Source organism: Loxodonta africana, chromosome 8 (assembly GCF_030014295.1).
Source record: "Loxodonta africana isolate mLoxAfr1 chromosome 8, mLoxAfr1.hap2, whole genome shotgun sequence".
Lineage (NCBI taxonomy): Eukaryota > Metazoa > Chordata > Mammalia > Proboscidea > Elephantidae > Loxodonta > Loxodonta africana.
In genome coordinates this window covers 64,341,480-64,365,690 of record NC_087349.1, presented here as the reverse complement: position 1 = coordinate 64,365,690, position 24,211 = coordinate 64,341,480, and the positions used below count along the sequence as shown (strand labels likewise).

General features: G+C 37.0%; 1 protein-coding gene across 2 annotated transcripts in view; it reads left to right on the top strand.

The window, feature by feature from the left end:
• SGCE (sarcoglycan epsilon) overlaps positions 1–24,211 on the top strand; it is an 80,781-nt gene that overhangs the window by 8,529 nt on the left and 48,041 nt on the right. The window contains exons 2-4 of one of the 2 annotated variants that reach the window (XM_064289990.1): positions 9,474–9,581; positions 20,969–21,091; positions 23,601–23,758. In XM_064289990.1, the coding sequence (XP_064146060.1) occupies positions 9,474–9,581; positions 20,969–21,091; positions 23,601–23,758 (389 nt within the window). The remainder of the gene's footprint in view (positions 1–9,473; positions 9,582–20,968; positions 21,092–23,600; positions 23,759–24,211) is intronic. The other variant, XM_064289989.1, reaches the window with a different exon arrangement.

Sequence of the window (24,211 nt, the reverse complement as noted above, 5' to 3'; positions counted from 1 at the left end):
TTTAGGCTGGACATGATAAGATTTGCATTTCAAAAAGAATACATTAGCCGCTTTGTGAAGAAAGACTGCAGGGGTCTGAGTAGATTACCGACTAGATTGCAGCTGGCCAGTTAGAAGGTTATTTTAGTAATTCACAATGGAGACGATGACACCTTGGGCTAGGGTGGTAGTAGGGAGATGAAGCTAGGAGGCATATTTTGAGGGGTAAAAGTCAACAGGAGTTGAGATTGGATTGAATTTGACGTGAAGTTTGGGAGGAGGAGACGTCAAGGGCGATTTCCAGATGATTTCTTGCACATGTGTGAGGACTGACGGTTGTTGCTGTTTATGGAATTGATGAATGCTGGTAGAGGTCTAGATTTTAATTGGAAAGATCAGGCATCCTACTTTGGACAGGCTGAGTTTGAAGTGACAATAAATTAATTGTGACTGAGCCACACAACAAACAGAAAGCTATGCAACCTTAAAATGTGTTGTCATGTAAGAAATGTTCAAACTGTATGTTAAATGCAAACAAGTGTGATTCTGTCATGTAAAAAAGAGTGTGGTATGTGTGTATTTATGTCTCTGTGTATATATGCATATGTGTGTGTGTTTACATGTGCATAAAATATAGAAAGATAGACGTTATTAAGAGTGAGTACCGTAAGCAAGAAGGAATCCTGGTAAGGCAGTGGTTAAGCCCTCGGCTGCTAACCTAAAGGTTAGTGGTTCAAACCTATCAGCCTCTCTTCAGGAAAAAAATGAGCCAGCCTGCTTGCATGAAGATTTACAGCCTCAGAAACCCTATGGGGTAGTTCTGCTTTGTTCTGTAAGGTCACTATTAGTCTGAATTGACTTAACGGCAATGGGTTTTTTTTTTTTTTTTTTTTTACTGTAGCCAGTGGCATCGGAAGGGTTGCCATAGGTATGTGAGAGGGAACTTTTATATTTTATACCTTCCTGGTTATACTATCTGAATGTATTACAATGAGAATGTATGGCTTTTATAGCGAAAATTCATGACAGAAGTAAACACCCAATATGAGAGTATTTCTCTTTCAAAGATTTCTTAATTGGAAAGATCATGTAAGCATTATTATATATTTTTTATTTTGAAATGACATTTTTCCTAGCTTTACTTCTCTAGCCCAGCAGCTTTTACACTTTGCCTTTTAATTCTTTTCCACTAGATTGCACTATTATACTAGATTTTACGCAGTCCGTGTACTATTTTGTTTTCTATTTTTTACTAATTTTATTAATTCCAAAACAATGAGTTGTTTTGGAGATGAGGACACTAAAATAATGGTGCATATAACTATTACGTACATTATCTATCCCTTTTGTTACAGGCTCCACTGGTGCTCCTTCTTCACCCGCTCTTTCTGAGATAGAACACAAACAGTATTGTTTCTACGGCAGTGAAAACTTACCTTCTCAGTTTATGCCTTATTTGCGTTACTTAAGCAAAAGTTACCAAGAAAAGTGAGCAGTCTTCCCTTCTTCATTAACTATTCTACAAAAGAAACCTTCTTTTAGTGGAATTTTAATCCCAGCTTTTGATATTATATATAGCTCAAAGTTGAATTTTGTGCCTGTGATATTTATTGCTTTTGTTGCATTGTTTCCTCAGAATAAATACCTAAGAGTTTATGAGTCAGACAGAGAGTATAATATCAACATAACTCGTCTCTCAATACAATACATCTGAATTTCCTCATAAGGGTATAGGTGTGCCTTGGCACAGTGCTGGGCATGGGTTATGAATTTGTAAATGCACCATCTTATTAGCTCTCTGGGAGGCCATGTAGATAAGAGTTTGGGATGGTTGGAGCCTTTGGGCTGTTGCCCCTGGTCCTGAGCAACCTTTAATATTTACTCTACTCTGCCAGAGAAATATCATTTTTTCATACGTGCCATCACCGTGGGAAAAAAATGAGACTGTCATATAGTCTAGCGGTAGTGACAACATTTATTTATTTATAGAAGAAAAACCACATTTAAAGAAATCCAGATTTTCTTCAAATTAGTTAAATATTAATGTAATAATAGCTCACAGTTTTTGAGAATTTCGTTATGTACTAAGCACTCTAAGGGTTTTAAATGTATTATCTCATTTAATACTCACAATGTCTCTATTTATCCTTATCAGGAAACTGAGGCAGAGACGTCGAATAACTTGCCCAAGGGACAAAACCGGGATTTGAACCTAGATATTCTGTCTCTATAGAATCTTTAACACTGCCTTTCTGCACTCTAACTTTATTTCTCTTTGAAACCTAAATCTCACCTAGCTTGTGCTAAAATTATAAAATTCTAATTATTTTTATTTGTGTTAAATAATTATTTACGCACTGCTGTGCCAGAGGACCCTTCTGTTTTAACATGGCTTGGAGGCTTCTATTCCAGAGTCCATGATTTAAAGTCTTGCTGCTATACTGTCTTAGGAATTTCTTTTTTGACAGCCTTCAGAAGTTGGGGTGGGCAGTCCTCAGCAAAGTTTTTTTCCCCCATAGATTCTAATTCTTTAGCTTTTCTCTTTCAAAGAATCATTTTTCTTATGTACGTAATAAACCAAAAAACTAAACCCAGTGCCGTTGAGTGAATTCCGACTCATAGTGACCCTATAGGACAGAGTAGAACTGCCCCATAGAGTTTCCAAGGAATGCCTGGCAGATTTGAACTGCCGACCCTTTGGTTAGCAGCTGTAGCACTTAACCACTATGCCACCAGGGTTTCCATGTACATAATACATAGGATTAATTTCTATGGGTATTACCTGATTGCTAGCAATTTCTAATCCGGGAGTCAGGGGAACCTTATTTTTTTCTAGAAAGAAAAATAAATTGAAGATAACGCCCCCCCCCCAAAAAAAACCAGTTGCCATCGAGTTGATTCCGACTTACGGCAGCCCCATGTGTTTCAGAGTAGAACTGCACTCCATAGGGTTTTAAATGTCTGTCATCTTTTGGAAATAGATTGCTCGGCCTTCCTTCTGAGCCATCTCTGGGTGGATTCAAACTGCCAATGTTTCAGTTAGTAGCCGAGTGCTTAACCATTTGCCCACACAGGGACTTCTAAGTTGAAGATAACTTAACTAGTAATGATAATAATATCTTAAATTACTTTCCCATTTTACTATTTGGAAACTCTATTGACAAGTAGCATATGATCAGGAACAGATGGTACTGAAGAAGTCCAAGCTGTTCTGAAGGCAATGGCGAAGAACAAGGCTCAAGGGGTTGACGGAATATCAATTGAGATGTTTCAGCAAACAGATGCAGGGCTGGAGGTGCTCACTCATCTATGCCAAGAAATATGGAAGACAGCTTCCTGGCCAACTGACTGGAAGAGATCCATATTTATGCCTATTGCCAAGAAAGGTGATCCAGCCAAATACAGAAATTATAAAACAATATTGTTAATACCACAAAAATACCACACGCAAGCAAAGATCATTCAAAAACGGTTGCAGCAGTATATTGACAGGGAACTGCCAGAAATTCAGGCTGGTTTCAGAAGAGGATGTGGATCCAGGGATACCATTGCTGATGTCAGATGGATCCTGGCTGAAAGCAGAGAATACCAGAAGGATGTTTACCTGTGTTTTATTGACTATGCAAAGGCATTCGACTGTGTGGATCATAATAAATTATGGAAGAATGGAAACTCCAGAACACTTGATTGTGCTCATGAGGAAACTTTATGTAGATCAAGAGGCAGTTGTTTGGACAGAACAAGGGAATACTAAGCGGTTTAAAGTCAGGAAAGGTGTGCATCAGGGTTGTATCCTTTGACCATACCTATTCAATTTGTATGCTGAGCAAATAGTCTGAGAAGCTGGACTATATGAAGAATGGGGCATCGGGTTTGGAGGAAGATTCATTAACAACCTGCGTTATGCAGATTACACAACATTGCTTGGTGAAAGGAAGAGAACTTGAATCACGGTGAAGATCAAAGACCACAACCTTCAGTATGGCTTGCACCTCAACATAAAGAAAACAAAAATCCTCACAACTGGGCCAATGAGCAACATCATGATAAACGGAGATAAGATTGAAGGTGTCAAGGATTTCATTTTACTTGGATCCACAATCAACAGCCATGGAAGCAGCAGCCAAGAAATCAAAAGACGCATTGCATTGGGTAAATCTGTTGCAAAGGACTTGTTTAAAGTGTTGAAAAGCAATGATGTTACCTTGAAGATTAAGGTGCACCTGACCCAACGCATGGTATTGTCAATCGGATCATATGCGTGTGAAAGCTGGACAATGAATAAGGAAGACTGAAGAAGAATCGATGCCTTTGAGTTGTGGTGTTCGGAAAGAATATTGAACATATCATGGACTGCCAGAAGAATGAACAAATCTGTCTTGGAAGAAGTACAACCAGAATGCTTCTTAGAAGCAAGGATGGCGAGACTGTGTCTTACGTACTTTGGACATGTTATCTGGAGAGATCAGTCCCTGGAGAAGGACATCATGCTTGGCAAAGTACAGGGTCAGAGGAAAAGAGGAAGACCCTCAACGAGGTGGATTGACACAGTGGCTGTAACAATGAGCACAAGCATAACAACAATTGTAAGGATGGCGCAGGACTAGGCAGTATCTCATTCTGTTGTGCATAGGGTCGCTATGAGTTGGAACGGACTTGAAGGCAACAACAGCGGCAACGTTGACAAGTAAATGACAGACTTTGCAGCCAGCCAAGAAATGGGTCCAGAATCCAACTCTGCCACTTACTAAACATATGACCTGGGTAAATTACTTAAGTTCTTAAGGCTTCATATTCTCATTATAAAATGAAACTAATCACACCTGTATTACATAGTTGATGTAAGGATGAAGTTAGCTAATATGTGTAAAACCCTTAGCCTAATACCTAGTACTTAGCACTCAAAACATGGTGGCTAATGGTAAGAAGTAAGTCAACTAACATTTTTTAAAGAGAAACATATGAAAACTTTTTTTTAAGTATAGGAAGTGATCTTAAAAGTACCAAGGAGAGTTGTGCAAAGATAAGAAAGGGAAGAAAAAAATACAGAATGTCAGGGAGGAACATGGGGAGGGGCAGGAGAGGAAAAGAGGTATGGGAGAGATGGGAGCTATATATCCAACTTCTAAAAACAACGTCTGTGTCCCCTTTGAGTAAAATATGAAATAAGACAGTTAACAGAGGAAGACTTGGCAGTTTGGTTCTAAGGTGAGTGTGTTAATCAGATTAAATTTCATCTGGCATATCCTGCTGTTTACTTGGACAGTGATGTTATTATTTATTATTTCTATTCTTTGACATTCTGATTAGCTCATCAGCAATCAGTCACTATTCACAGCTCTTCAACTGCTTTTACTAAACAGCAAACCCCTCCTCTCCCAGTCAACAAATTACTCAGGTTTGGGAAAGAGTAATGTCTCTTCAGAGTGTGTTTGCCCTAGGCCAGATAAAATCTAGTCATGCTGCTACAAGACTCAAAAATAAATCATGGAATCTTAAGACAAATTTTAAATATTGTATGGTTTCTAGGGAATTTGAGGGCATGCCAACCACCTTTGGATTGGATACAGGCTTTTTTTTTAATTTTGGAGGGGGCATTGAGAAGTTGGCTAAATTGGGTGCAGTAATATGCCAGCTAATTGTGCGAATGTCTTCTTGGTTTGGGCTGTGTAAATCCAGTATGCATGTTATTCTTTCCCTTTGTGTTTATGAGTTAGAGCAAAACTCACATCCAGGTATAATTGAAGCACAGATTATCAGGAACCCAGGGAACACAATTGAGGTCTCTTCAATATTTCTGAGGATGGTCCATTATCTTTGGAAGAAGTCCAAGAACTGGTCCATACACATTGACTTTTCCTTATACATTAGATTTAATTGTGAAAAGTTGTTTATAGAACAAATGTGTTTAATATTAACTCATGTTTTCCCACCTTAACGTAGAAGTTTGTTCTCATAGAAAAAAGTGCTCTGGTCCTTTTCTGATGAAAATCAAACTCTAGCTTTTTCTCAGTGAGCATTCTGTACTTGTAAGTATACAGATTACAAAATAATTTTCTATACCAGAAGTTAGTTGAGTGGATCCATAATCTTGGACATACAATTAAAAGCAAATAGCTATTTCTATGTTATTGAGATTTCTTCCTGAAAGCGTAAGGACTCAAATGTTTAAGTAGCCACACCAACTGTGGCATTGTTACTTGTCTTTAGTGACATTGTCTGGTGAATAGAGCCTCAAAAAGATGTCTTTTTATTTAGTTTTATTGGACCTCAGTAGTCTTTTTTACAAGCATATGGGCAAAATAGAACTTTAGGTGTATAAATATGAACTTTTAAAAAATGAATATGCTCAAAAAAAAAAAATAATACTGGCTTTAAAATAGAGCAGTATCTATGGAATGTGTTTGAAACTCCTTTACGTTGCCTCTGTTTTTTAACTATTGAGGCACCAATCAGATTTGTTTTTTGAATCCTGTTAAAGCCAACTAGGCTGCCGTTATATTGGACCAGGAAAGCATGAGCAATGTTTTGTTGATTCACCAGCCAACGACATACAGTGGCGTTTAATCTTACGCTGGAGTTAGGTTCTAAAAGCCAGAGTGTAAGATAAAAATCCCATAGACTTCAATTTATCATAGTAAATCCTTTCAATCGCCTATAAAATACAGTTTGTGTAATTTTATGTGTATAACTCTGAACGATAATTTTTATACACAACATAGAGAACCACTGAGCTAGTATAAAGGAAGGAACAAAAGAGGTGCTGCCTGGGCACTCAAACCATTCTTTCTTTGTGGTAACTACCCAATCCATGGAGAAGTGGAGAATTCTAAAAGAGTACTTGCTTTTCTGCAGGGTTTACTCCATTCTGCTTTAAGATTAAGCCTCTATAATCTTCAGACACGTTGATAGATTGTTTTGGTTTTGTAAAGATTGAACTAGACAGTATACGTGAAAGCACCTTGCGTGTGACCTGTAGTGTGATGCATTTATGTAAGTCTAAAATGTTGCTCATAAGATCCACATTGTTCTTTGCAAAGTTGTAGAGAATTTGGCCACCTTCTTCCTGTCTTTTTAGGTTGGGATTTCCCACTGCCCAGCAGTGACTTGTGTAGTCTTGCAAATTGACTGCATCTGTGGGTCATTTGGGGCCCCGGGGGCATAGTGGTTAAGAGAATCAGCTGAATACCCTAGATTCTCTTAGATTCTGTAGCTTTGCTCTGAGTCAACTGGTATTCATAATTGTGTATGAGAATTACCTGATCAAATTGTATAATCCAGCTAATGACCCTCTTAGAGTTGTGAGTGTATATTTAATTTTTATTATTTATTTATTGTGCATGAATATATATTTTTAGAGCGCTCCCGAGGTGATTCTTAAACAGCCATCATGTTGCCTTTGGAACCCAGTGAGCAGGAGAACTTTGCGGGGGTAGGGTATTTTGTAACAAGTGGCTATTAACATTTCTGATCCTATTTTAGTTTAAGTCACTCAGGAAATGTCTATGGTATTTATGTTTCACCTAGATTTTAAAGTATATCATTTCCATTATTAAGTGACTCAACCATTTACTTAGGCATATAAGACTGGTAGTTTAGTAGGTATACTTAAGTTAACATATTTAAAAAATTGAATACCAATTAAGTAGTTTATTTGCTTGGGTGGTAGGGCCTTTGATTTCTACTGTTAGGTCTCACTGAAATAATAGCCTGAGGTATTGGTTGGTTTGTCTTTACTAAGCTGGGTTTTGTGTTCCATTCTTTTTTCATATTTTAGAAGGGAACTTAGTATTTCTCATAATTTAGTTTAAATTCAAAATTTTATTGAAAATTCAGTTTGAAAAGGAAATATCCATTTCATCTCCGATTTATTAAGAAAGTGGAGCTCAACATTAAGTGTCCTGTTCTGCAGCAGATGTTTCTCTCTTATCCTTATTTTCTGGTTTATGATATATTTTCCTTTGCTTGTGCATGCTTGGTCCTACCCATTCTAGTTTTTCTTTGATTGCACCTCATTGTTTATGCTGCTTTTCTTTCTCTTCAGTCTCTTCCTTTCTCCTGGCTTCTCTTCCTCAGCTTATGAACAAAATTTAAATCTCCCCTTGCTAAAATAACCCTTCTCTCTGCTACTCCTCACTCCTCAGCCTATCCCTTGATCTCTTTGCTTCCCTATACTGCCAACATCCCTTGACAGGGTAATCTATATTTGTTGTATCTACATTTTACAGTCTAGATTCTACTCTCACCACTTTTTTGGAACTCCACTTTCAAGGAGTTGCCAGTGACTTCTCACTTTTCAAATCTAGCAGTCTTTTCCAAGCTCTCATCTTCTTTGGCCTTTTTGCAATATGCGAGGGCCTTTTTCAATATGTTTGAAAGCTCTCTTCTGTTGGTTTATGTTGGAAACCCTGATGGTATAGTGATTAAGAGCTACAGCTAACCAAAAGGTTGGCAGTTTGAATCCACCAGGCCCTCCTTGGAAACCCTATGGGACAGTTCTGCTATGAGTTGAAATTGACGCGACAGCAATAAATTTTATTAGCTTATGTGGCACTTCAGTCGTAGTTGTCCAACCTGTCTGCCTTGTCTCTTCTTTCTTTGCTGAATCCTCCTCTGCTTTTGCTGTCTTTAAATGTGCTTAATACTTCTTCTTGCTTTTGCGGTCCCTCCTACTTTTCATGCATTCCTTCTTTTGACATATCAGCTTCAGAATGTAGAGCAAATTTATTGGGGGCACACTAGTAGGGCCTACTCCAGGGAACTATTGGGCTTCACTGAACTGAGAGGGAACTGACCTGAGATGGCCAGAGAATAAGACTAGGGTGGAGAGCCAATGTTACAGTCAGAAAAATAGTGCCCAAATATCAAGTCCGAAAGGAAAGGATAAAAAATGGAAGAATGAGCAGTAAGATTGGTGGTTTGGATGGTGGGAAACAGGGTAGAGCCATATCTGATGAATGGGTCAAGAATAAGAATGTGTTTCTGGTTCATATTATTCTTCATGGGACCAAATGTGTGTTACCTAGGGGCATGGTATCTTTAAGGAATCGCACTGGGTGTTAGCTTCAACAGTCATTTCTCCTAGGGTTGAAATTCACATCGGCATCTGAAGGCCCATATCAGAGCTTTTTGTCCGTCCTCTTCCTAGATAGTTTCACCTGGATACCAACTGGCAAATAAAATTTAACATATTCCAAATACATTCTTCATTTTTCTCTTATAATTAACTCCTAGCCAGAGACGGTTTGCTTTTCCCTTAGCATTTTGGCATTATATGTGTGTGTATATTTCTATACATGAATTATCAAGCCTTAGAGATTGTAAACTTACAGGGCAGCAAGTGTGTCTTATTTACCTTGTATCTTTCCACATTCCTTGTGTTGACATGCTGGGCTGGATGGAATCTGATCCCAGTTAACAGTAGGTGATCTGTGATAGTCATCTTTAATTTAACATTAATTTCACTTTTTGTGCATTTGTTTTATTCTGAAAAGCTTTTTTATTAAGCTGTACTGATGGCATAAATGGAACAGTTGACTGGAAGACCAAACAGGCCAACAGTTTTATTATCAGCAGAAAAGTGGCTGCTGGGAAGAAAGATGGTGAGTTTAGGTGGTAAATCTAAATTCCTTTTGAGAATTCAACTAAATGTCTGCTTCCAGTATTCTTTTGCGTTTTCAGTCACTTTTGCGGGGGGGAGGGGATTTGTTTTTTGACAAGTTAATCTGAAAAAATTAAATTTTGTTTTTCTAATCTTCTAAAACTTCTGATCCTCTATGTCTTAATCCGTTACTTTCTAAGTTTTTTTCCTTTGCCTTAGCTTTGCCTTTTTTTTTTAACTGAAAATAATTTCTGTTTTTAACCTATTATTGCCACTTGTTCATTCACTTTATCTTGCCCCTTATAAAAATGTCCCAGTGTGGCTAGTATAAGAATTCGTTTAAAACATTGTAGGACTTTAAGAAGTACATTTAACATACATCAATTGTAAAAAGCATTTTATAACCTTAGAAAAATTGTCATGAAATACGATGGCTAATGTTAGTTAGTTTTTGTTACCAAAACGAAATTGATATGTTTTGCCATTAAATAATTCCTGGGCACTCGTTTTCTATTGGAAAGACGACATGACTCTTAATGATTGATTGTTCCTTCTAAATTTTTTTTCCATCTTTAAACGCGAGCCTTGGTGATACAGTAGTTAAGAGCTGTGGCCGCTAACCAAAAGGATGGCAGTTTAAATCCACCAGCTGCTCCTTGGAAACCCTGTTGGCCAGTTCTACTCTGTCTGAAAGGGTCACTATGAGTTGCAATCGACTCAGCGGCAACTGGTTTTTTAATCTATAAATGCAGCAACAAGTGTGCCAGGACCTTTGAAAAAATGCATTTCATTAGGGGAGAAAAAGATTTACTTTACAGTCAAAATATTAGCTGTTTTCAAAATGTCAGTTAAGTGAATTTTTACTTAATCTTTCTTGATTATTGATTCTTCCTTTCACCCCCAAATATTGGCTATATGTGCTTACAAACAGTAACAGAATAGTAGCCTGGTTTCCATAACTTTGGAGCTGCCAAAGGGTCTATAAAAACCATAATAACTTTTATAGTTAAAAAAGAATAATAGTTATCTGTGATAAAATGGCATTCTGCCAGATAAAATATCCTAGGTACCAGTTCACCTCTTTTTTTTCATAGGTCCCTGAAGTTTGGATCACCAACATTTTTTTTCCAGTTGGCACCAAATTGTTCTTCAGCTGGAATCTTCTCACCCTAGATTTGTTTCACTGTGGGACAAAGATTCTCAATATATATTCCACCGTGTTGTCTTTGAAACAAATACCTTTCATCTTTGTTGCTAATATCTATAAGAAAACAGTTTTAGTAACTATTACTTCTCATGAAACGATCACAAAAATTTGTTTTAAAAAGCACTAGATGCACTTATTTCAGGTTCTCAGCTCATTGCCCGTACCCTCCTTAGATATTCCCAGGGAACTCTAGCAGTTTCCTTCCTGAGAATCACCCTTGACAATCTTTACCTGGCTGGTTGTGCAATCAGGCTGAGGGGTTTCAGCTTTTTGGCACAGCTGTTACTGTTGGTAGCAGCCATTGAGTCAGTCCCCGACGCCTAGTGATCCTAGTGCACAGCAGAACGAAACGCCGCCCAGTCCCGCACCATCCCCTTGATTGGCTGCAGGTCAGACTTGACATATCTACTCTTCCTTTTTTTTTTTTTTTCCTAATCTTTTCTCTAGCTATAGGCCCTGGACGGTCTTTACTCTTGGACCCTGCATTGTACTTCTGCTCTGTTATCCCTGAAAGACTTTGGACCTGCTCTGAATCTTGGTTCCCCACTTGATACCCCCAGAAGTCTTCCTCTGGACTTCACATCATTTTGTACTAAATTGTAGTCATCCTTTCTTGTCAGTTTCTTCTCTTTAACTTCAATCTCTAGAACTTCTATCCTCTCATTGGGTATGCCCCTCCTGTTTCTGTTTGATTTGCCAAAAGAGTACTATCTAACTAGCTGTCAAATCCAGCTTAGTCATCTCTTAAGGTGCTGTCTTAGTTATCTCGTGCTGCTGTAACACAAATTCCACGAGTGGGTGGCTTTAACAAACAGAAATTTATTCTCTCAAAGTTTAGGAGGCTGGAAGTCCAAATTCAGGGTGCAGCTCCAGGGGAAGGCTTTCTCTCTCTGTCAGCTTTGGAGGAAGGTCCTTGTCATCAATCTTCCCCGGGTCTAGGAGCTTCTCAGTGCAGGGAGCCCAGGTCCAAAGGACACACATGCTCTTGGCTCTTTTTATTCAGTGGTAATGAGGTTCCTTTCCTCTCTTCTCACTTCTCTCTTTTGTATCTCAAAAGAGATTGACTCAAGATACAACCTAGTTCTGTAGAATGCATCCTACCTCATTAACATAACTGCCTTTAATCCTGCCTCATTAACATCATAGAAGTTAGGATTTACAACACATGAAATAAATACATCAGATCACAAAATGGAGGACAACCACACAATACTGGGAATCATGTGGCCTAGCTAAGTTGTCATACATTTTTGAGGGACGTGATTCAATTCATAACAAGTGCTAGTCTTAGTGAAATGTGTTATTCCAAGACTCTTACATAGCATACTCTAAAATCAAGAGTTACCTGTCTCTTCCTATTTCAAACAGCATGGTCCCTTTGAACCTCAAACTGATTTTCTTGGGACTTGACAGATACCTGTAGTTCTCAAAATAGAAATGGTTGCATCTTGAGTCTGCTGAGGTAACCAGTTCGGGTTACCATGGTCTCTTATTTCCTTAGTTTCTCTTGAACTTATCTTTAGATTCTTCTCCCTGCTTAGTCTCCTCAGCCTATTCACATCCTACCATTGTAGTTCCTGTATTATCAAAATATACAGAGAGTAATAAGTTTCATCAGTGGTATGAAGAAAATTGATTCATTACTTTTATAGTGATAGTAACAAATTATCAGTAACATGTATAGCAAAGCCCTTTGAAATGCTAGCTCACATATCAAAAGGTGGAATCTTTGAGATGTTTTTGACCGCGAATCACAGGTCTTTTTGACAGTTTTTCCAAGAGAGCACAATAGATTATAAGAGCATTTATACAGTAAAATAACTTTAGCAATTATATTTTTTCTATAAATTTCCATTTAGTAATATTTCCATTCTTGACTTTGGTTGTATGATGGTACCCACTTCTGGAAATAAGATTCTGAGGAATTTGAATGCCTCAGACCAATGCATTTGGTGCCATTCTATGTCTACATACTTTAAGTAGTTATGAAAATCATAACACTCCAAATATGGATTACCTTCTCTTTTTCCTGAGGTGGGATGGGGGGAACAATTGAAATTTGCCCCTGGAATAATTTAAATGAAAAGGGTATAAGCCTTCACATTGCTCGAATACATACTTCACTTACACAAACAGCTTCACATTTTCCTGTCCTACTCAGGACAACTCAGGTTCTAAAATGGGTTAGTCTTAGGCTTATTGTTAGACTTTTGTCATTGCTTCTTTTCTGAGGAACTAAGAGAAAGACAAAATCATTCTATCTTTATTTCCTAATTATTATTATTTTTTTTTTAATTTTAAACTTTAATTGGACACTTGCAAGAGTGAGGTAATATGTACTTTGAACAACTTGTTAGAATTCCCTCCTACCATCTTGAAGTACATTTCTCCTTGGCTTATGACAGCAAGAAGTAAAGATAGACTATCTCTCTGATGACCTCGCTTCCTTATTGGTTGGATAGCAGCAGGAAGTACCCCTAGGGCTGAAAATAAACCTTCTTTGCCTCTGAAAGGTGGAAAAGTCAGGGGAAGAATCAAAAAGTTCCAGGAATGCAAAGAGCTATCTAAGAGATGTGAGCTTCTCCTTCCGGGGTCTGGTTATGAGGGCTGCTGCCATGTCTGCTTTCCTATATTCCAGGTTTGTTTCTTTATTTAAACTAGATTGTTGAAATTGTGATTGTCAACTCACATCTTCCAGTTGTGCTGTATGATTAAGAGAACTTCATAGAATGAACTTAGACTGTCAAATTCTGGTTCATCATAGAACAAGGAGAGGTAGCTAAGAAAATTAAGATTTTGTGCAATATAACAAGCATACCATAGTGGGATATAATAATAGAAATAATAGCATGTACAGCCACCAAATGTATGAACTTATGTTTTCAAATCAATAAAATACATTAAGATGAGGGTTCAAGTCCTGTTTCTTCCTTTCGCTGTTCCTGCAGGCTTGAACCGGTCATTTAGTCTCTTTGCGTTCAGCTTTGTCATCTGTAAAATAAAGGACTGAACTCTCCGGAAGAGCAAATGTCAGTGGATTTACTTTACATGCCAACTCTAATTGGTAGTAACTGTTAGGAATTCTGCAGTAAGTAGGATGCTGAGGCCATATCCCATCTCAGCAGGAAGTGGTGCTGTGCTTTTTTAATAGGGAAAGATATTTGGCATGCTCAGACAGGATGACATCTAAAGCCCTTTTCAACTGTAGCATTCTGCGAGACTAAATATATTGATCACCAATTAACAGTGGTTTGCAACCTCTTTCCAACTGACATTTAAGAAAGAAAATAAATAACAAAACCCTGCAATTAGTATGTGGAAGATCAAGACTAGTTTAGGAAAATTAAAATAAGTGGCTTTAGTTGGAGGAGGGTTGTCACAAAGAACCACTTCTGCTTTTTTGTAGAAAAAGACCCAAGTAGTGGTTTCTTTTGTAGCTCATGTAAAGAAAAGTGGTCATTATCTTAAAGGATTGACCTGTAAAACGGCAATCTAGTGCCTTCCCTGTGATGAATTCTACAGCTTAGGCAAGGTGAATGAACTACCTGAGACTGAAGCAAAAAGGATAGCTGACCACTGAAAAGTGAATGGCCTGCAGTACTTTGATGCTGAGTAAACTCAAAGGTGAAGGGCAAATGGCTGAGAAAGCCTTTGATTCAAAGCCAAGATTTGAAATAAAGCTGGATTGATCAAGCACAAGGTAAATCAGGTTGTGTACCTAGATATTGATGCCTGTTAAAATATTTTTCTACAGTAATTATCTGGTTTAATAATTAAATTTTAATTTGACTACAGAAATAACGTGTTAAAAAATGAATTAGGGAGGAAACCATAAATACATTAGTCTCTAAAAACCCTGAAATGAGTTCCCTCGTTGCAGAGAGCGCAAATGGTTTCATCTCTTGTAATCAATTGCGATTAATTGGTAGCAGCTTCTCGGAGTGCTCTGTATTCAGGGGCTCTGAGCCTCAGAAATAGCTTTTAATTGTTAACACTGTAAAACGTAAGACAAGAAGCCCTTATATTTCCTGCCAGTACTTTAAATTTTTAATTATCAGGGATAATCATACCTAGCTATTTAGGCAAAAAATATATTTTTTAAAAGTTGTACCAAGTAAGTAGCTATTTAATATTCTCTTTATAGCCTAAACATTTAAAAACCTCCTTTATCATTCTTACCCTAAATATTTGTAAGTAATTTGGACTCAGTTAAAGCACCCTTGTGATACAATAGTTATATATTTAAAACTTTTTGGACATGACAGGCAAATTAACAAAATTGAAGCACTTTTAGAAATAGACTTTAATTTCTTATTAATAAGTTACTTATTAACGTTGGTTTGCTATGGTATTCTTATCCTGATTTAGTGATTGCTTTTTTTTTAAAGGTACTTGTTTTTTTAAAGGTACTTGCAGGATCGCAATTGACTCGGTGGCACACAACAACAACAAAAACAACAAGGGTAATACAGGCAGTCCCCGGGTTAGGAGCAAAATCCATTCCTAACTGTGTCTTTCAACACTAGTATGTAAGTCGAATAAGGCACCTACAGTTCTTACTTAGCCTTACTTTAGTGCAAGAAAAGGTCTGAAGACTTTTCGATGATTTAAAAGCTGCGTGTACAGCAAGCGATGAAGAATTTGTTGTGAGGAGGGGTTGGTTCTGTCATTTCAAAGTGAGGGCAGATTTACATAACACTAAAGGGCGAATAGGAGTTGTCCATAAGTCGGGACCTTTGTAACCTGGGGTCTTGCTGTATATCATTTAATCAATAGATTGCTTCGTTTAAATCATGCAATCTATTTCCCACATATCAAATATGTAAGAAATCATTTTATTAAAAAAAAAAAAGACAACATTAAATCCGTTTATTTTGAGGGTTCATGTTTACATAATACATGTGTTGGATTTAAGACTTTGAATTGTGTACTTATTTATTTCTGGATGTATTTAATATGGAGTTTATGCTCCCATCACCTCAAGGAATGGCTGCATTCCAATTATAGTAAGATCATCTATTCAGAAGTGTACCGTGTCAACTAGGAACCAGGAAATACCCCACTAAAGGGTTTTTGGGCGGCCAAAATAGATGCTGCAAACGCAAGGCTCCTGTGTTTTACGTCTACCCGGGCCCCGTGTGCATTAAGTCAGCAGGTTATTTGTTTCTTTACACGCACTCCCACTTCATTTGGTAATCTGGTTTCTAAACCTGTAGCTGATTAATAGCAGCAAATTAGAAGGGCTAGAGAAGCTGCTATGGAAAACCTACTGATTGCAATGAGAAATGACAGCTGACAACTTGTCTACAGAGGCAAACACAGAAAATCTATAAAACACACAACCTTAAAAAGCATAGCAGACTACTGCAACCAGCTAGCGTGATCGGTAAATGACAAGGCACCCAAACAGTCCATAAGGGCGCCTCTGTGTAATAGACCAGAGTGCAGTAATTGATGTGCAAAATGATGACCTTAAACCATCATGAAAAAGGATCGACCACTGAGCGCTTAGAAAACTTAGCTCTCTGGAGTGCTTCAACCCTTGGGGTTCCTGGTAAACTGAGATTTTTCTATACTCTCTTAAACCTTAAAAATTAGAAAATGATGATATAAATGGACCCTTAAAAATTAATTTGTTGATAAAGCATCTAAGAGAGACATACACATAGGTGCCTCATAAAGGTGACCTGAACGTGAGTATCGACAACACTTGATGACTTCTCAAAGGTTTCAGAAGGAAGACAGCTTTACAATTTAAATCTGGCTGGAGCTTGCAGGGCCTCACATATAGCGGCTATTTTATTTTTACAGCCATGTACTTTGTCTCAGTGGTACAGAGGGGCTGTTAAGTGATCTCTGGACTTCTTTGTGGAGAAGGGACTGCGTGTGTGCCTGTACACATGCATATGGCATTAAGAATCATTATTGTAATAATCGTGAGTTTTCTGCCATGGATTCATTATAATGCACTACCATAATCCTTTCCAAATTTAATGTTTACTAAATACATCCAAATTTGCTTTAGTTTTCAGGTAATTGTAAATAAACACACCAACTCACACCCTTATATTTGCATCACAATATTTCTCTCAGAGAAAATTTCAAATGAACTATTAATAAAGGAAGATGGTGCTATTTAGCTAGCGTGCGGTCCCACTTTTTTACTACTGCTGTCACGTTCTGTTATTTGGTTCTTGGCTCTCTGCTGTCACGTAATATCCAGATGTTGAAATGATCTGTGGTTTCTGTGTCTTATGACCGAAAGGTACAGAGAACAGTTTCATAAACAAGATTTTGGTAGCATGGTGATGAGAAACATTGGACATAACAATTAGGAATGATAAATATCCTAGCCACTTAACCACATACCCGTTTGGGTCTTCTCTTTTCCTAGAGATTGAAATATTTCTCAGCAGGAGTTCAGAGTTCCCCATAATTTGACTCTTCTTGTCTTCCCAGGGCTTATCCCTGTACCTTAAGTGTATCCCAGGATCTGGCATCATTGACATAATTCTCTTTCTTGACAGTACTCCGCAGTGTCCCACTACTGTAACTTGTACCTGTGTCTCCACCACTGAAATGCTGAGTCCTCCATCTCTGAGTTTCAGGTCCAATGTGTAATTTTCCTTAAAAAATGTTTTTTACATAACATTAAAATTCCTGTCTTAAGGAATTTTTAGTTTCTGCAAATGTAGCTATCCTGGCTATTTGAAGATGATGTTTTTGATCCCCTGTGGATTGGGCTTTTGGTTTAGTTGTTTTCCCCATTAACGGTGATGGATTTCCACGGACTTAGCCACACACAGGTTTGTAGTCTCGTTTGTACCCAGCGGCATGTGTTTGCAGAAGCAATGGATTTGCGGCCGTAAAAGATTGCAGAGCCATGTGATACGCAGAGAGGCCAGACCCTGTGACCTTGGCTTGATTAGCATGGCACCCTACACATGTATATTTCAGAGATTATTAGATCTAGTATCGTGAATTCTTAGGGTGTTTAAATTTGATTTTCAAGGCTTGCTCTGAGGAAAACAATGTTTCAAGCTTACAGTTTGTGAGTCCTACCTAGGCACGTACGAGTGCAATATGTGTTAACTATTAGTAACAGCCTTTGTGGATGTTGGCACAGAACCTTTCGGAATTATTTGTATAGCCCATGTTTAGAACAAGAGTCTATAGCTTCTAATTCTCTGTGTCATTTGTTGTTTTTGAAAGGAAGCAGAGGTATAAATACTGCCCAAATATCCTCTGTTGAGGAGCTGTTTGTTTTGCAAGTAACAAATGGCAAAGGTAAAGGGCACCTCTCGAAAATGTTGTGTGGGTGTCCATAATTTAAACTGATGTTACAGAAAGGAAGTATTATTTTCACGAACAAAACATAGTGGCTTAGTCATTTTCCATTTCTAGATGGTGAATGTGTCATACATCTGTATCATGTTTTTCTCAAAGTGAATAACATACTATACTTAAAGTGAAGCAGGCTTTACTGTGGAGTTGCCAAGGTAACTGACCAGCAAGTATGCAGTTCAGTGGATTGCAGAAAGGCAGTTGAGTACACATGAATAAAGAAACATGCATGCCATCTGAAAACCCAAGAGGGCTGTGGTAGATTGTGGTTTGACTCTGTAGATTGCAGAAATATTTTTTTATGAAAGCAGAAACTGAGATGTTCTGTACTGGCCCTTGAGGTGCACTGATATGGAATGGCAGGTACCCTTTTATGGTTCTACTTCACACCCTGCCCAGGCCTATCTATAAAATAAGATTATTTGAATACTATTTAAGATGAACAGCCTTTCTTTTTGTTTTACAAACTGGGTTTTACCTGCCTTCTAGTGGCAAAAACGAAGGGAGACTTACAGTAGTTTACAGCATAGATGGCTAATAGTAACTCATGAAGTGCTACACACAATTGATAATTAACTCGAATCGCAAAAATAAAATCTAAATTAAATATTGTACATGTTTAGTCAGCAAACACGAGAGGATTATTTGCCTATACGGTGATTCTTATTAGAATGTATTCTTCCATTCATTAGACATTGATAACGTTATTTAAATATGCCACTGTCTTCTAGGTGCTGAGAAAATAGGTTTTTCATCTCTAGACAGAATAAACATGATAAATTCTGAAGAGATTCATTTGTGTTTTTCAAAATCTTCTTATGCTTAGGCTGTAGGGTTGTGGTCTAGAATTTAAACATCTTTTCCTAGAGATTGAAATTATTTCTCAGCAGGAGTTCAAAGCTCCCTATAATTTGACTCTTCTTGTCTTCCCAGGGTTTGTCCCCATACCTTAAACATACCCCAGAATCTGGCATCATTGACATAATTCCCTTTCTTGACAGTACTCCACAGTGTCCCACTACGGTAACTTGTACCTGCGTTTCCACCACTGAAATGCTGAGTCCTCCATCTCTGAGTTTCAGAATCCTGCTAGTGCTTTTCAGAGCCTTACAGAATTCTACTTCTTCCATAAACCTTTTCTAGTTCTTTCCAGCCTCGATTGCTCCTCACCATTTTTCCAGGTTTTGCAGAGCAGTTCATACTTCTGGGATAAGACCTGGTTAGGTGGACATTGGTCTCCCTAACCAGATGGTCATTTTATGGAAGGCAGACACTGGGTCTCCTTTATCTTCACATTCCCCACGGTACCTGACATTCAGGGCGCGTTTTAGAATCGTACTGGTGAACAATGTCAAATCATTATATTCACCGTTTTTTTATGATTGACTCATTCCCATCTTTGGAAAATAGTGGGAGACTTTCTACAGGTGAGTGAATTGTTCTTGGGTAGAAGTTGGGTCCTTTCAATGCCATGGGAAGACCACTTGTGAATACTAGTATAAAACCAGTTAGAAAAGAATGGGAGGCTCCCTAAATACCTAGTTTAAACCTAACTTACAGCTTCCATCCCTCTGTTACATAGCCTTTGAAGTGATGTTTTTAGTAGTAAAGCTTTGGATACGTGAAGCTACAAGCCAAATATTTTAGTTCAATTCCCCGTTTTTTGGCTGTCTTCCACAGAACTGCAAGGACAAGTTTTCACAGATAAAGAAAGATTTTGTGGGACTTCCTATTTTTATGCTGAAAAATTTACTGTCAAGTGATCTTGCTATCCGGGGCTTTTAGTAAGTTGTGAGCCTGGAGTGAGCAGCCTTGGGATTCTAAGGTTAATTACTGTATTTACAAATCCGTCAGTGACTAAGAGGAAGAACTGGCTTGATAGGGTTTATATGTCTAAAAATTGCAGCCGTTCGCCAGTCAGGAAGATAGAAACCCAAAGGAGATTGTAAAAGTGACAAGAGTAACGGCAGTGATGTGTTGGTGGAGATGATAATATCAGACGAAAAACAATAGGTGGAAACTAATCAAACCAATTTGGCCCATTTTAATATGCCTACATCATGTGTCTTAGGTAATCAGTAAATTGTGAAATCTGCCTCCATTTCACTTACAGAAGTTATTTGCACTAAAATTTATTATGTAATTGTTATTGCTTATTTAGGATGTAGCATAATATAATAGATTATTTTGTTTGAATTGTTAAATGTCAAGATCAGGGAAAATGGAATAAATCTTTTCTTGGTGAGACATGAAGGATGAATATTCGTAGTGAAAGTGTCCAATGCATTTTTACAAGTATATGTGAAAGTCACCTTACATATTTTTATGGTATTATACAGTCTGATGTGCTTTATCTAGATAACAAGTAATACAAAGTAGATTCTTACCATTTAAAAAATTACGCTGTGTCCTTTAAAAAAAAAAAGGTAAAAGAAAAGCAACTACAGCAATTATATAGTTGGTCAATTATCATGATGTATGTTTTGGGCAATAATTTCAAGTAGAAAGAAATTACCAAAAAGATATTACGTATGTCTTCATTATTTAATAACAACTTAAAATATTAAACGTACCTAATTTTGTCTGCATGACATTAGGCTCAGAGCACACCAGGTTGAGAGAGTTGTTCCATGTTTTGTCCTAAAATCACTTCTCTTTAAAATAAACTGTTATTAACAGTTACCTCGCTTGTTGCTTCTGTTTTCCCAGAAATTTCTGCGGCGTGAACGGTGTATTACAGTGTAAGCTGCATTCTCATGAGCGTATCTCATTTTTTTTTTTTTTTTGATCTCATTATAGTTGTCTTTCTCTCTCTTATCTTTCCTCTTTGTTTTCAGTGTACACTATTTTCTCCAAGGTGCACTCTGATCGGAATGTATATCCATCTGCTGGAGTCCTCTTTGTTCACGTTTTGGAAAGAGAATATTTTAAGGGGGAATTTCCACCTTACCCGAAACCTGGTATGTTTTTTTTTTTTTTTTGCAGGGGGAGAGTGGTTAATTTACTTCATTTTTCTTTTTGTTCAGTGTAAGTAATCTAGATGATATGTGATCAAATATGTTTAACATTATTAGAAATGGTCGAGATAAGTGATAAATTGGTTGTTGCAGGATATTTTAAGGTTAGGAATTTAATTACAGAAGGATGTAATTCACTTTTGAATTTTAAAGAAAGCATATTTCTGGATTCTCAGTCTTGAGTTTTATGCATCTGGCAAATGATCTACCTGTATTCACATAGTAATAATTAGAGCTGTGCAATTATGATTTTCCATAGCAAGACTCAGATTCTTACAGAGTACATTGATTTTTGGAAAAGTATACATATGTTATAGAAGAGAATTAAATATATTCAGAAAGAGTTCTCAAAAAGGCTTTTAAAATATGAGATAATATAACTTCCTAATAGTATAATGGAGATAAACTTTTTCTTGGAAAGTAATGCCAATTATGAAGTCTTATTTAGTTCACCATTGATTTAAATACCTTATGCTGAACTGTCACCAAAAAAACCCTGCTGCCATTGAGTCGATTCCGACTCATGGTGACCCCGTAGGACAGAAGCCCCTAGTTCTTCCAAGGCTGTAAATCTTTATGCCAGCAGACTGCCACATCTTTCCACTATGGAGTGGCTGGTGGCTTTGAACCACTGACCTGGCCAGCAGCCGAGCACTTAACCACGGTGCCACCAGGGCTCCTGTAAAAACATATGATCGAATTAATGAAGATAAAGAATAGCAAGAGAAAACATATTAAGTTATAACTCTTACATAAGTAACAAATAAAAATAAATTTTATCAAAATTATATCTTGTACAAGCACATTTTTAGCAATTAAAAAAAGAATTAAAATATAGTTTTTTATGAAAAGAATTTATATATACATACACAAAAATTTGAGTAAAAACTACCCAATTTAACATAGCTGATGAAGTTTTAAATGTTTTGAAATAACTTTTCATGAGATTACATGCATTCTAATACAGCTGATAAATTCTTCCAGAAAGAAATTTTGTTTCTTAATATGTATTTTTTTAATTGTGCTTTAGATGAAGGTTTACAGAGCAAATTAGTTTCTCATTAAACAATTAATGCACGTACAGCTTTGTGACATTGATTACCAACCCTGCGACATGCCGACACTCTCCCCTTCTCGACTTTGGGCTCCCCATTTTTTTTGTCCAGCTTTACTGTCCCCTTCTGCTTTCTTTTCCTTGCTCCTGGACTTGTGTGCCCATTTAGCCTGATATACATGGTTAAGCTACATGTATTATTGTTTGTTTTTACCAATTTTTTTTACTGTACTTTAGATGAAGGTTTAAAGAGCAAATTAGTTTCTCATTAAACAGTTAACACACATATTGTTTTGTGACATTGGTTGCCAGCCCCACAACGTGTCAACGCTCTCCCCTTCTCGACCTTGGATTCCCCATTACCACTTTTTCTGTCCCCTCCTGCCTTCTCGTCCTTGCTCCTGGGCTGGTGTGCCCATGTCTAATCTTTGAGTGAAGAGTGAACCTCAGGATATAAATATTCTTTTTGTGGATTATATGATGAATTGCATACCTGAAAACACTTATAAAATACAGTTAACTGTGTTCTCAATAGCAGTCAAGAAAAAGGTAGTCTTTTCATCAGTTATTAAAAAACGTTTTCTTATGAGGCATTCCAGGTTTGCAATAGTACTTTGGTTAAACTTCTTGAGCAGCAACACCAACATCTGAGAAGGAATAATATAGTTAAGAGCCTAGTTTCAGGAGTAAGCTCTGGGTTAACTTCTAGTTTCACCATTTAATATGACTGTGGAAAAGTTACTTAATTTCTCCAAGTTACATATTCCATCAATAAAATCAGGGCTAATAGTATAGCCATCTTCATAGGCACATTGCGAAAATCAGGTGAAATAGTGCCTGTAAAACACTTAGCACAGGGCCGTGTATATGCTAATATATGATATTACTATTGTCTATTAATATGCTGTCATTAATACAGTTGTTTTAGATTTGTAACATCTTTTTCATCCCATCCTCCAATGTTTTAAAATCACATTATTTTTGTTTCGATGCTAGTTTTATAATTTTATGATACCCTTTAAGGTTAATGTGATAGTATTTAGGCTCCTTAAGGATGTGAATACATCAATATGGTGAGGTGATTTTCCTGAAAGATAGTTGTCTCTCTGGCAGAACTCCCCCATGACAAATTAATCAAGAAAAAAATTCCTGGTAAATTGTATGCATCTGCTTTCTTTGTTGCATCAGATTTCTAGACAAATTAAACAACCAAATGGATTTTTTTCTTTATATGAGACTGTAATCTAAATTCCCAAATGGATTTTTTTTTTTTTTTTTGCTACAAATGTAAGAAACAGGTACATAAAATTTTAGAGACAAACATTTTAATTGAAACTATCAAAGAAAAAATTGTGAAAATAACTGTCTTATGTCTTCTTAATTGTGTTTCTTATCTAGGTGAGATTAGTAATGACCCCATAACATTTAACACAAATTTAATGGGTTACCCAGACCGACCTGGATGGCTTCGATATATCCAAAGGACTCCTTATAGTGATGGAGTGCTATATGGGTCTCCAACAGCTGAAAGTGTGGGGAAACCAACAGTCATTGAGGTAAATACATTGAAAGAGCCAAATTTATACTTTTGTTTTTTTTTGTAATTTAAGTTTCAAGTGTTATAATTAAATTTACACAATAATGGTTTTTAGTATATTATGTGTGAAACACACTAGATAATATTTGGAAATGTACCGTTCCTATCTATCCATCTACAAAGTTTTGTTTTAGCTTTTATGTAAAAAGTCATTCTCAATTAGTGAAAAAACATTCAAAGACATTTTAAAGAAATAGAAGAATTACTGTAATATGAATTATATTTAAGAAAATAATACAAACAAAACACGTATTGGCTCCATATTTTAATTTGAAATTTCACATTCAATTGAAATATAATTATTCTTCAGACATCTTATAGGGTCCTACCATGTGCCAAGCGTTGCACTAGGTGCAGCTGGTAGAAAGATGAACCTTATGTGTTTACAGTCCAGATGTTGGAGTACTGGGAT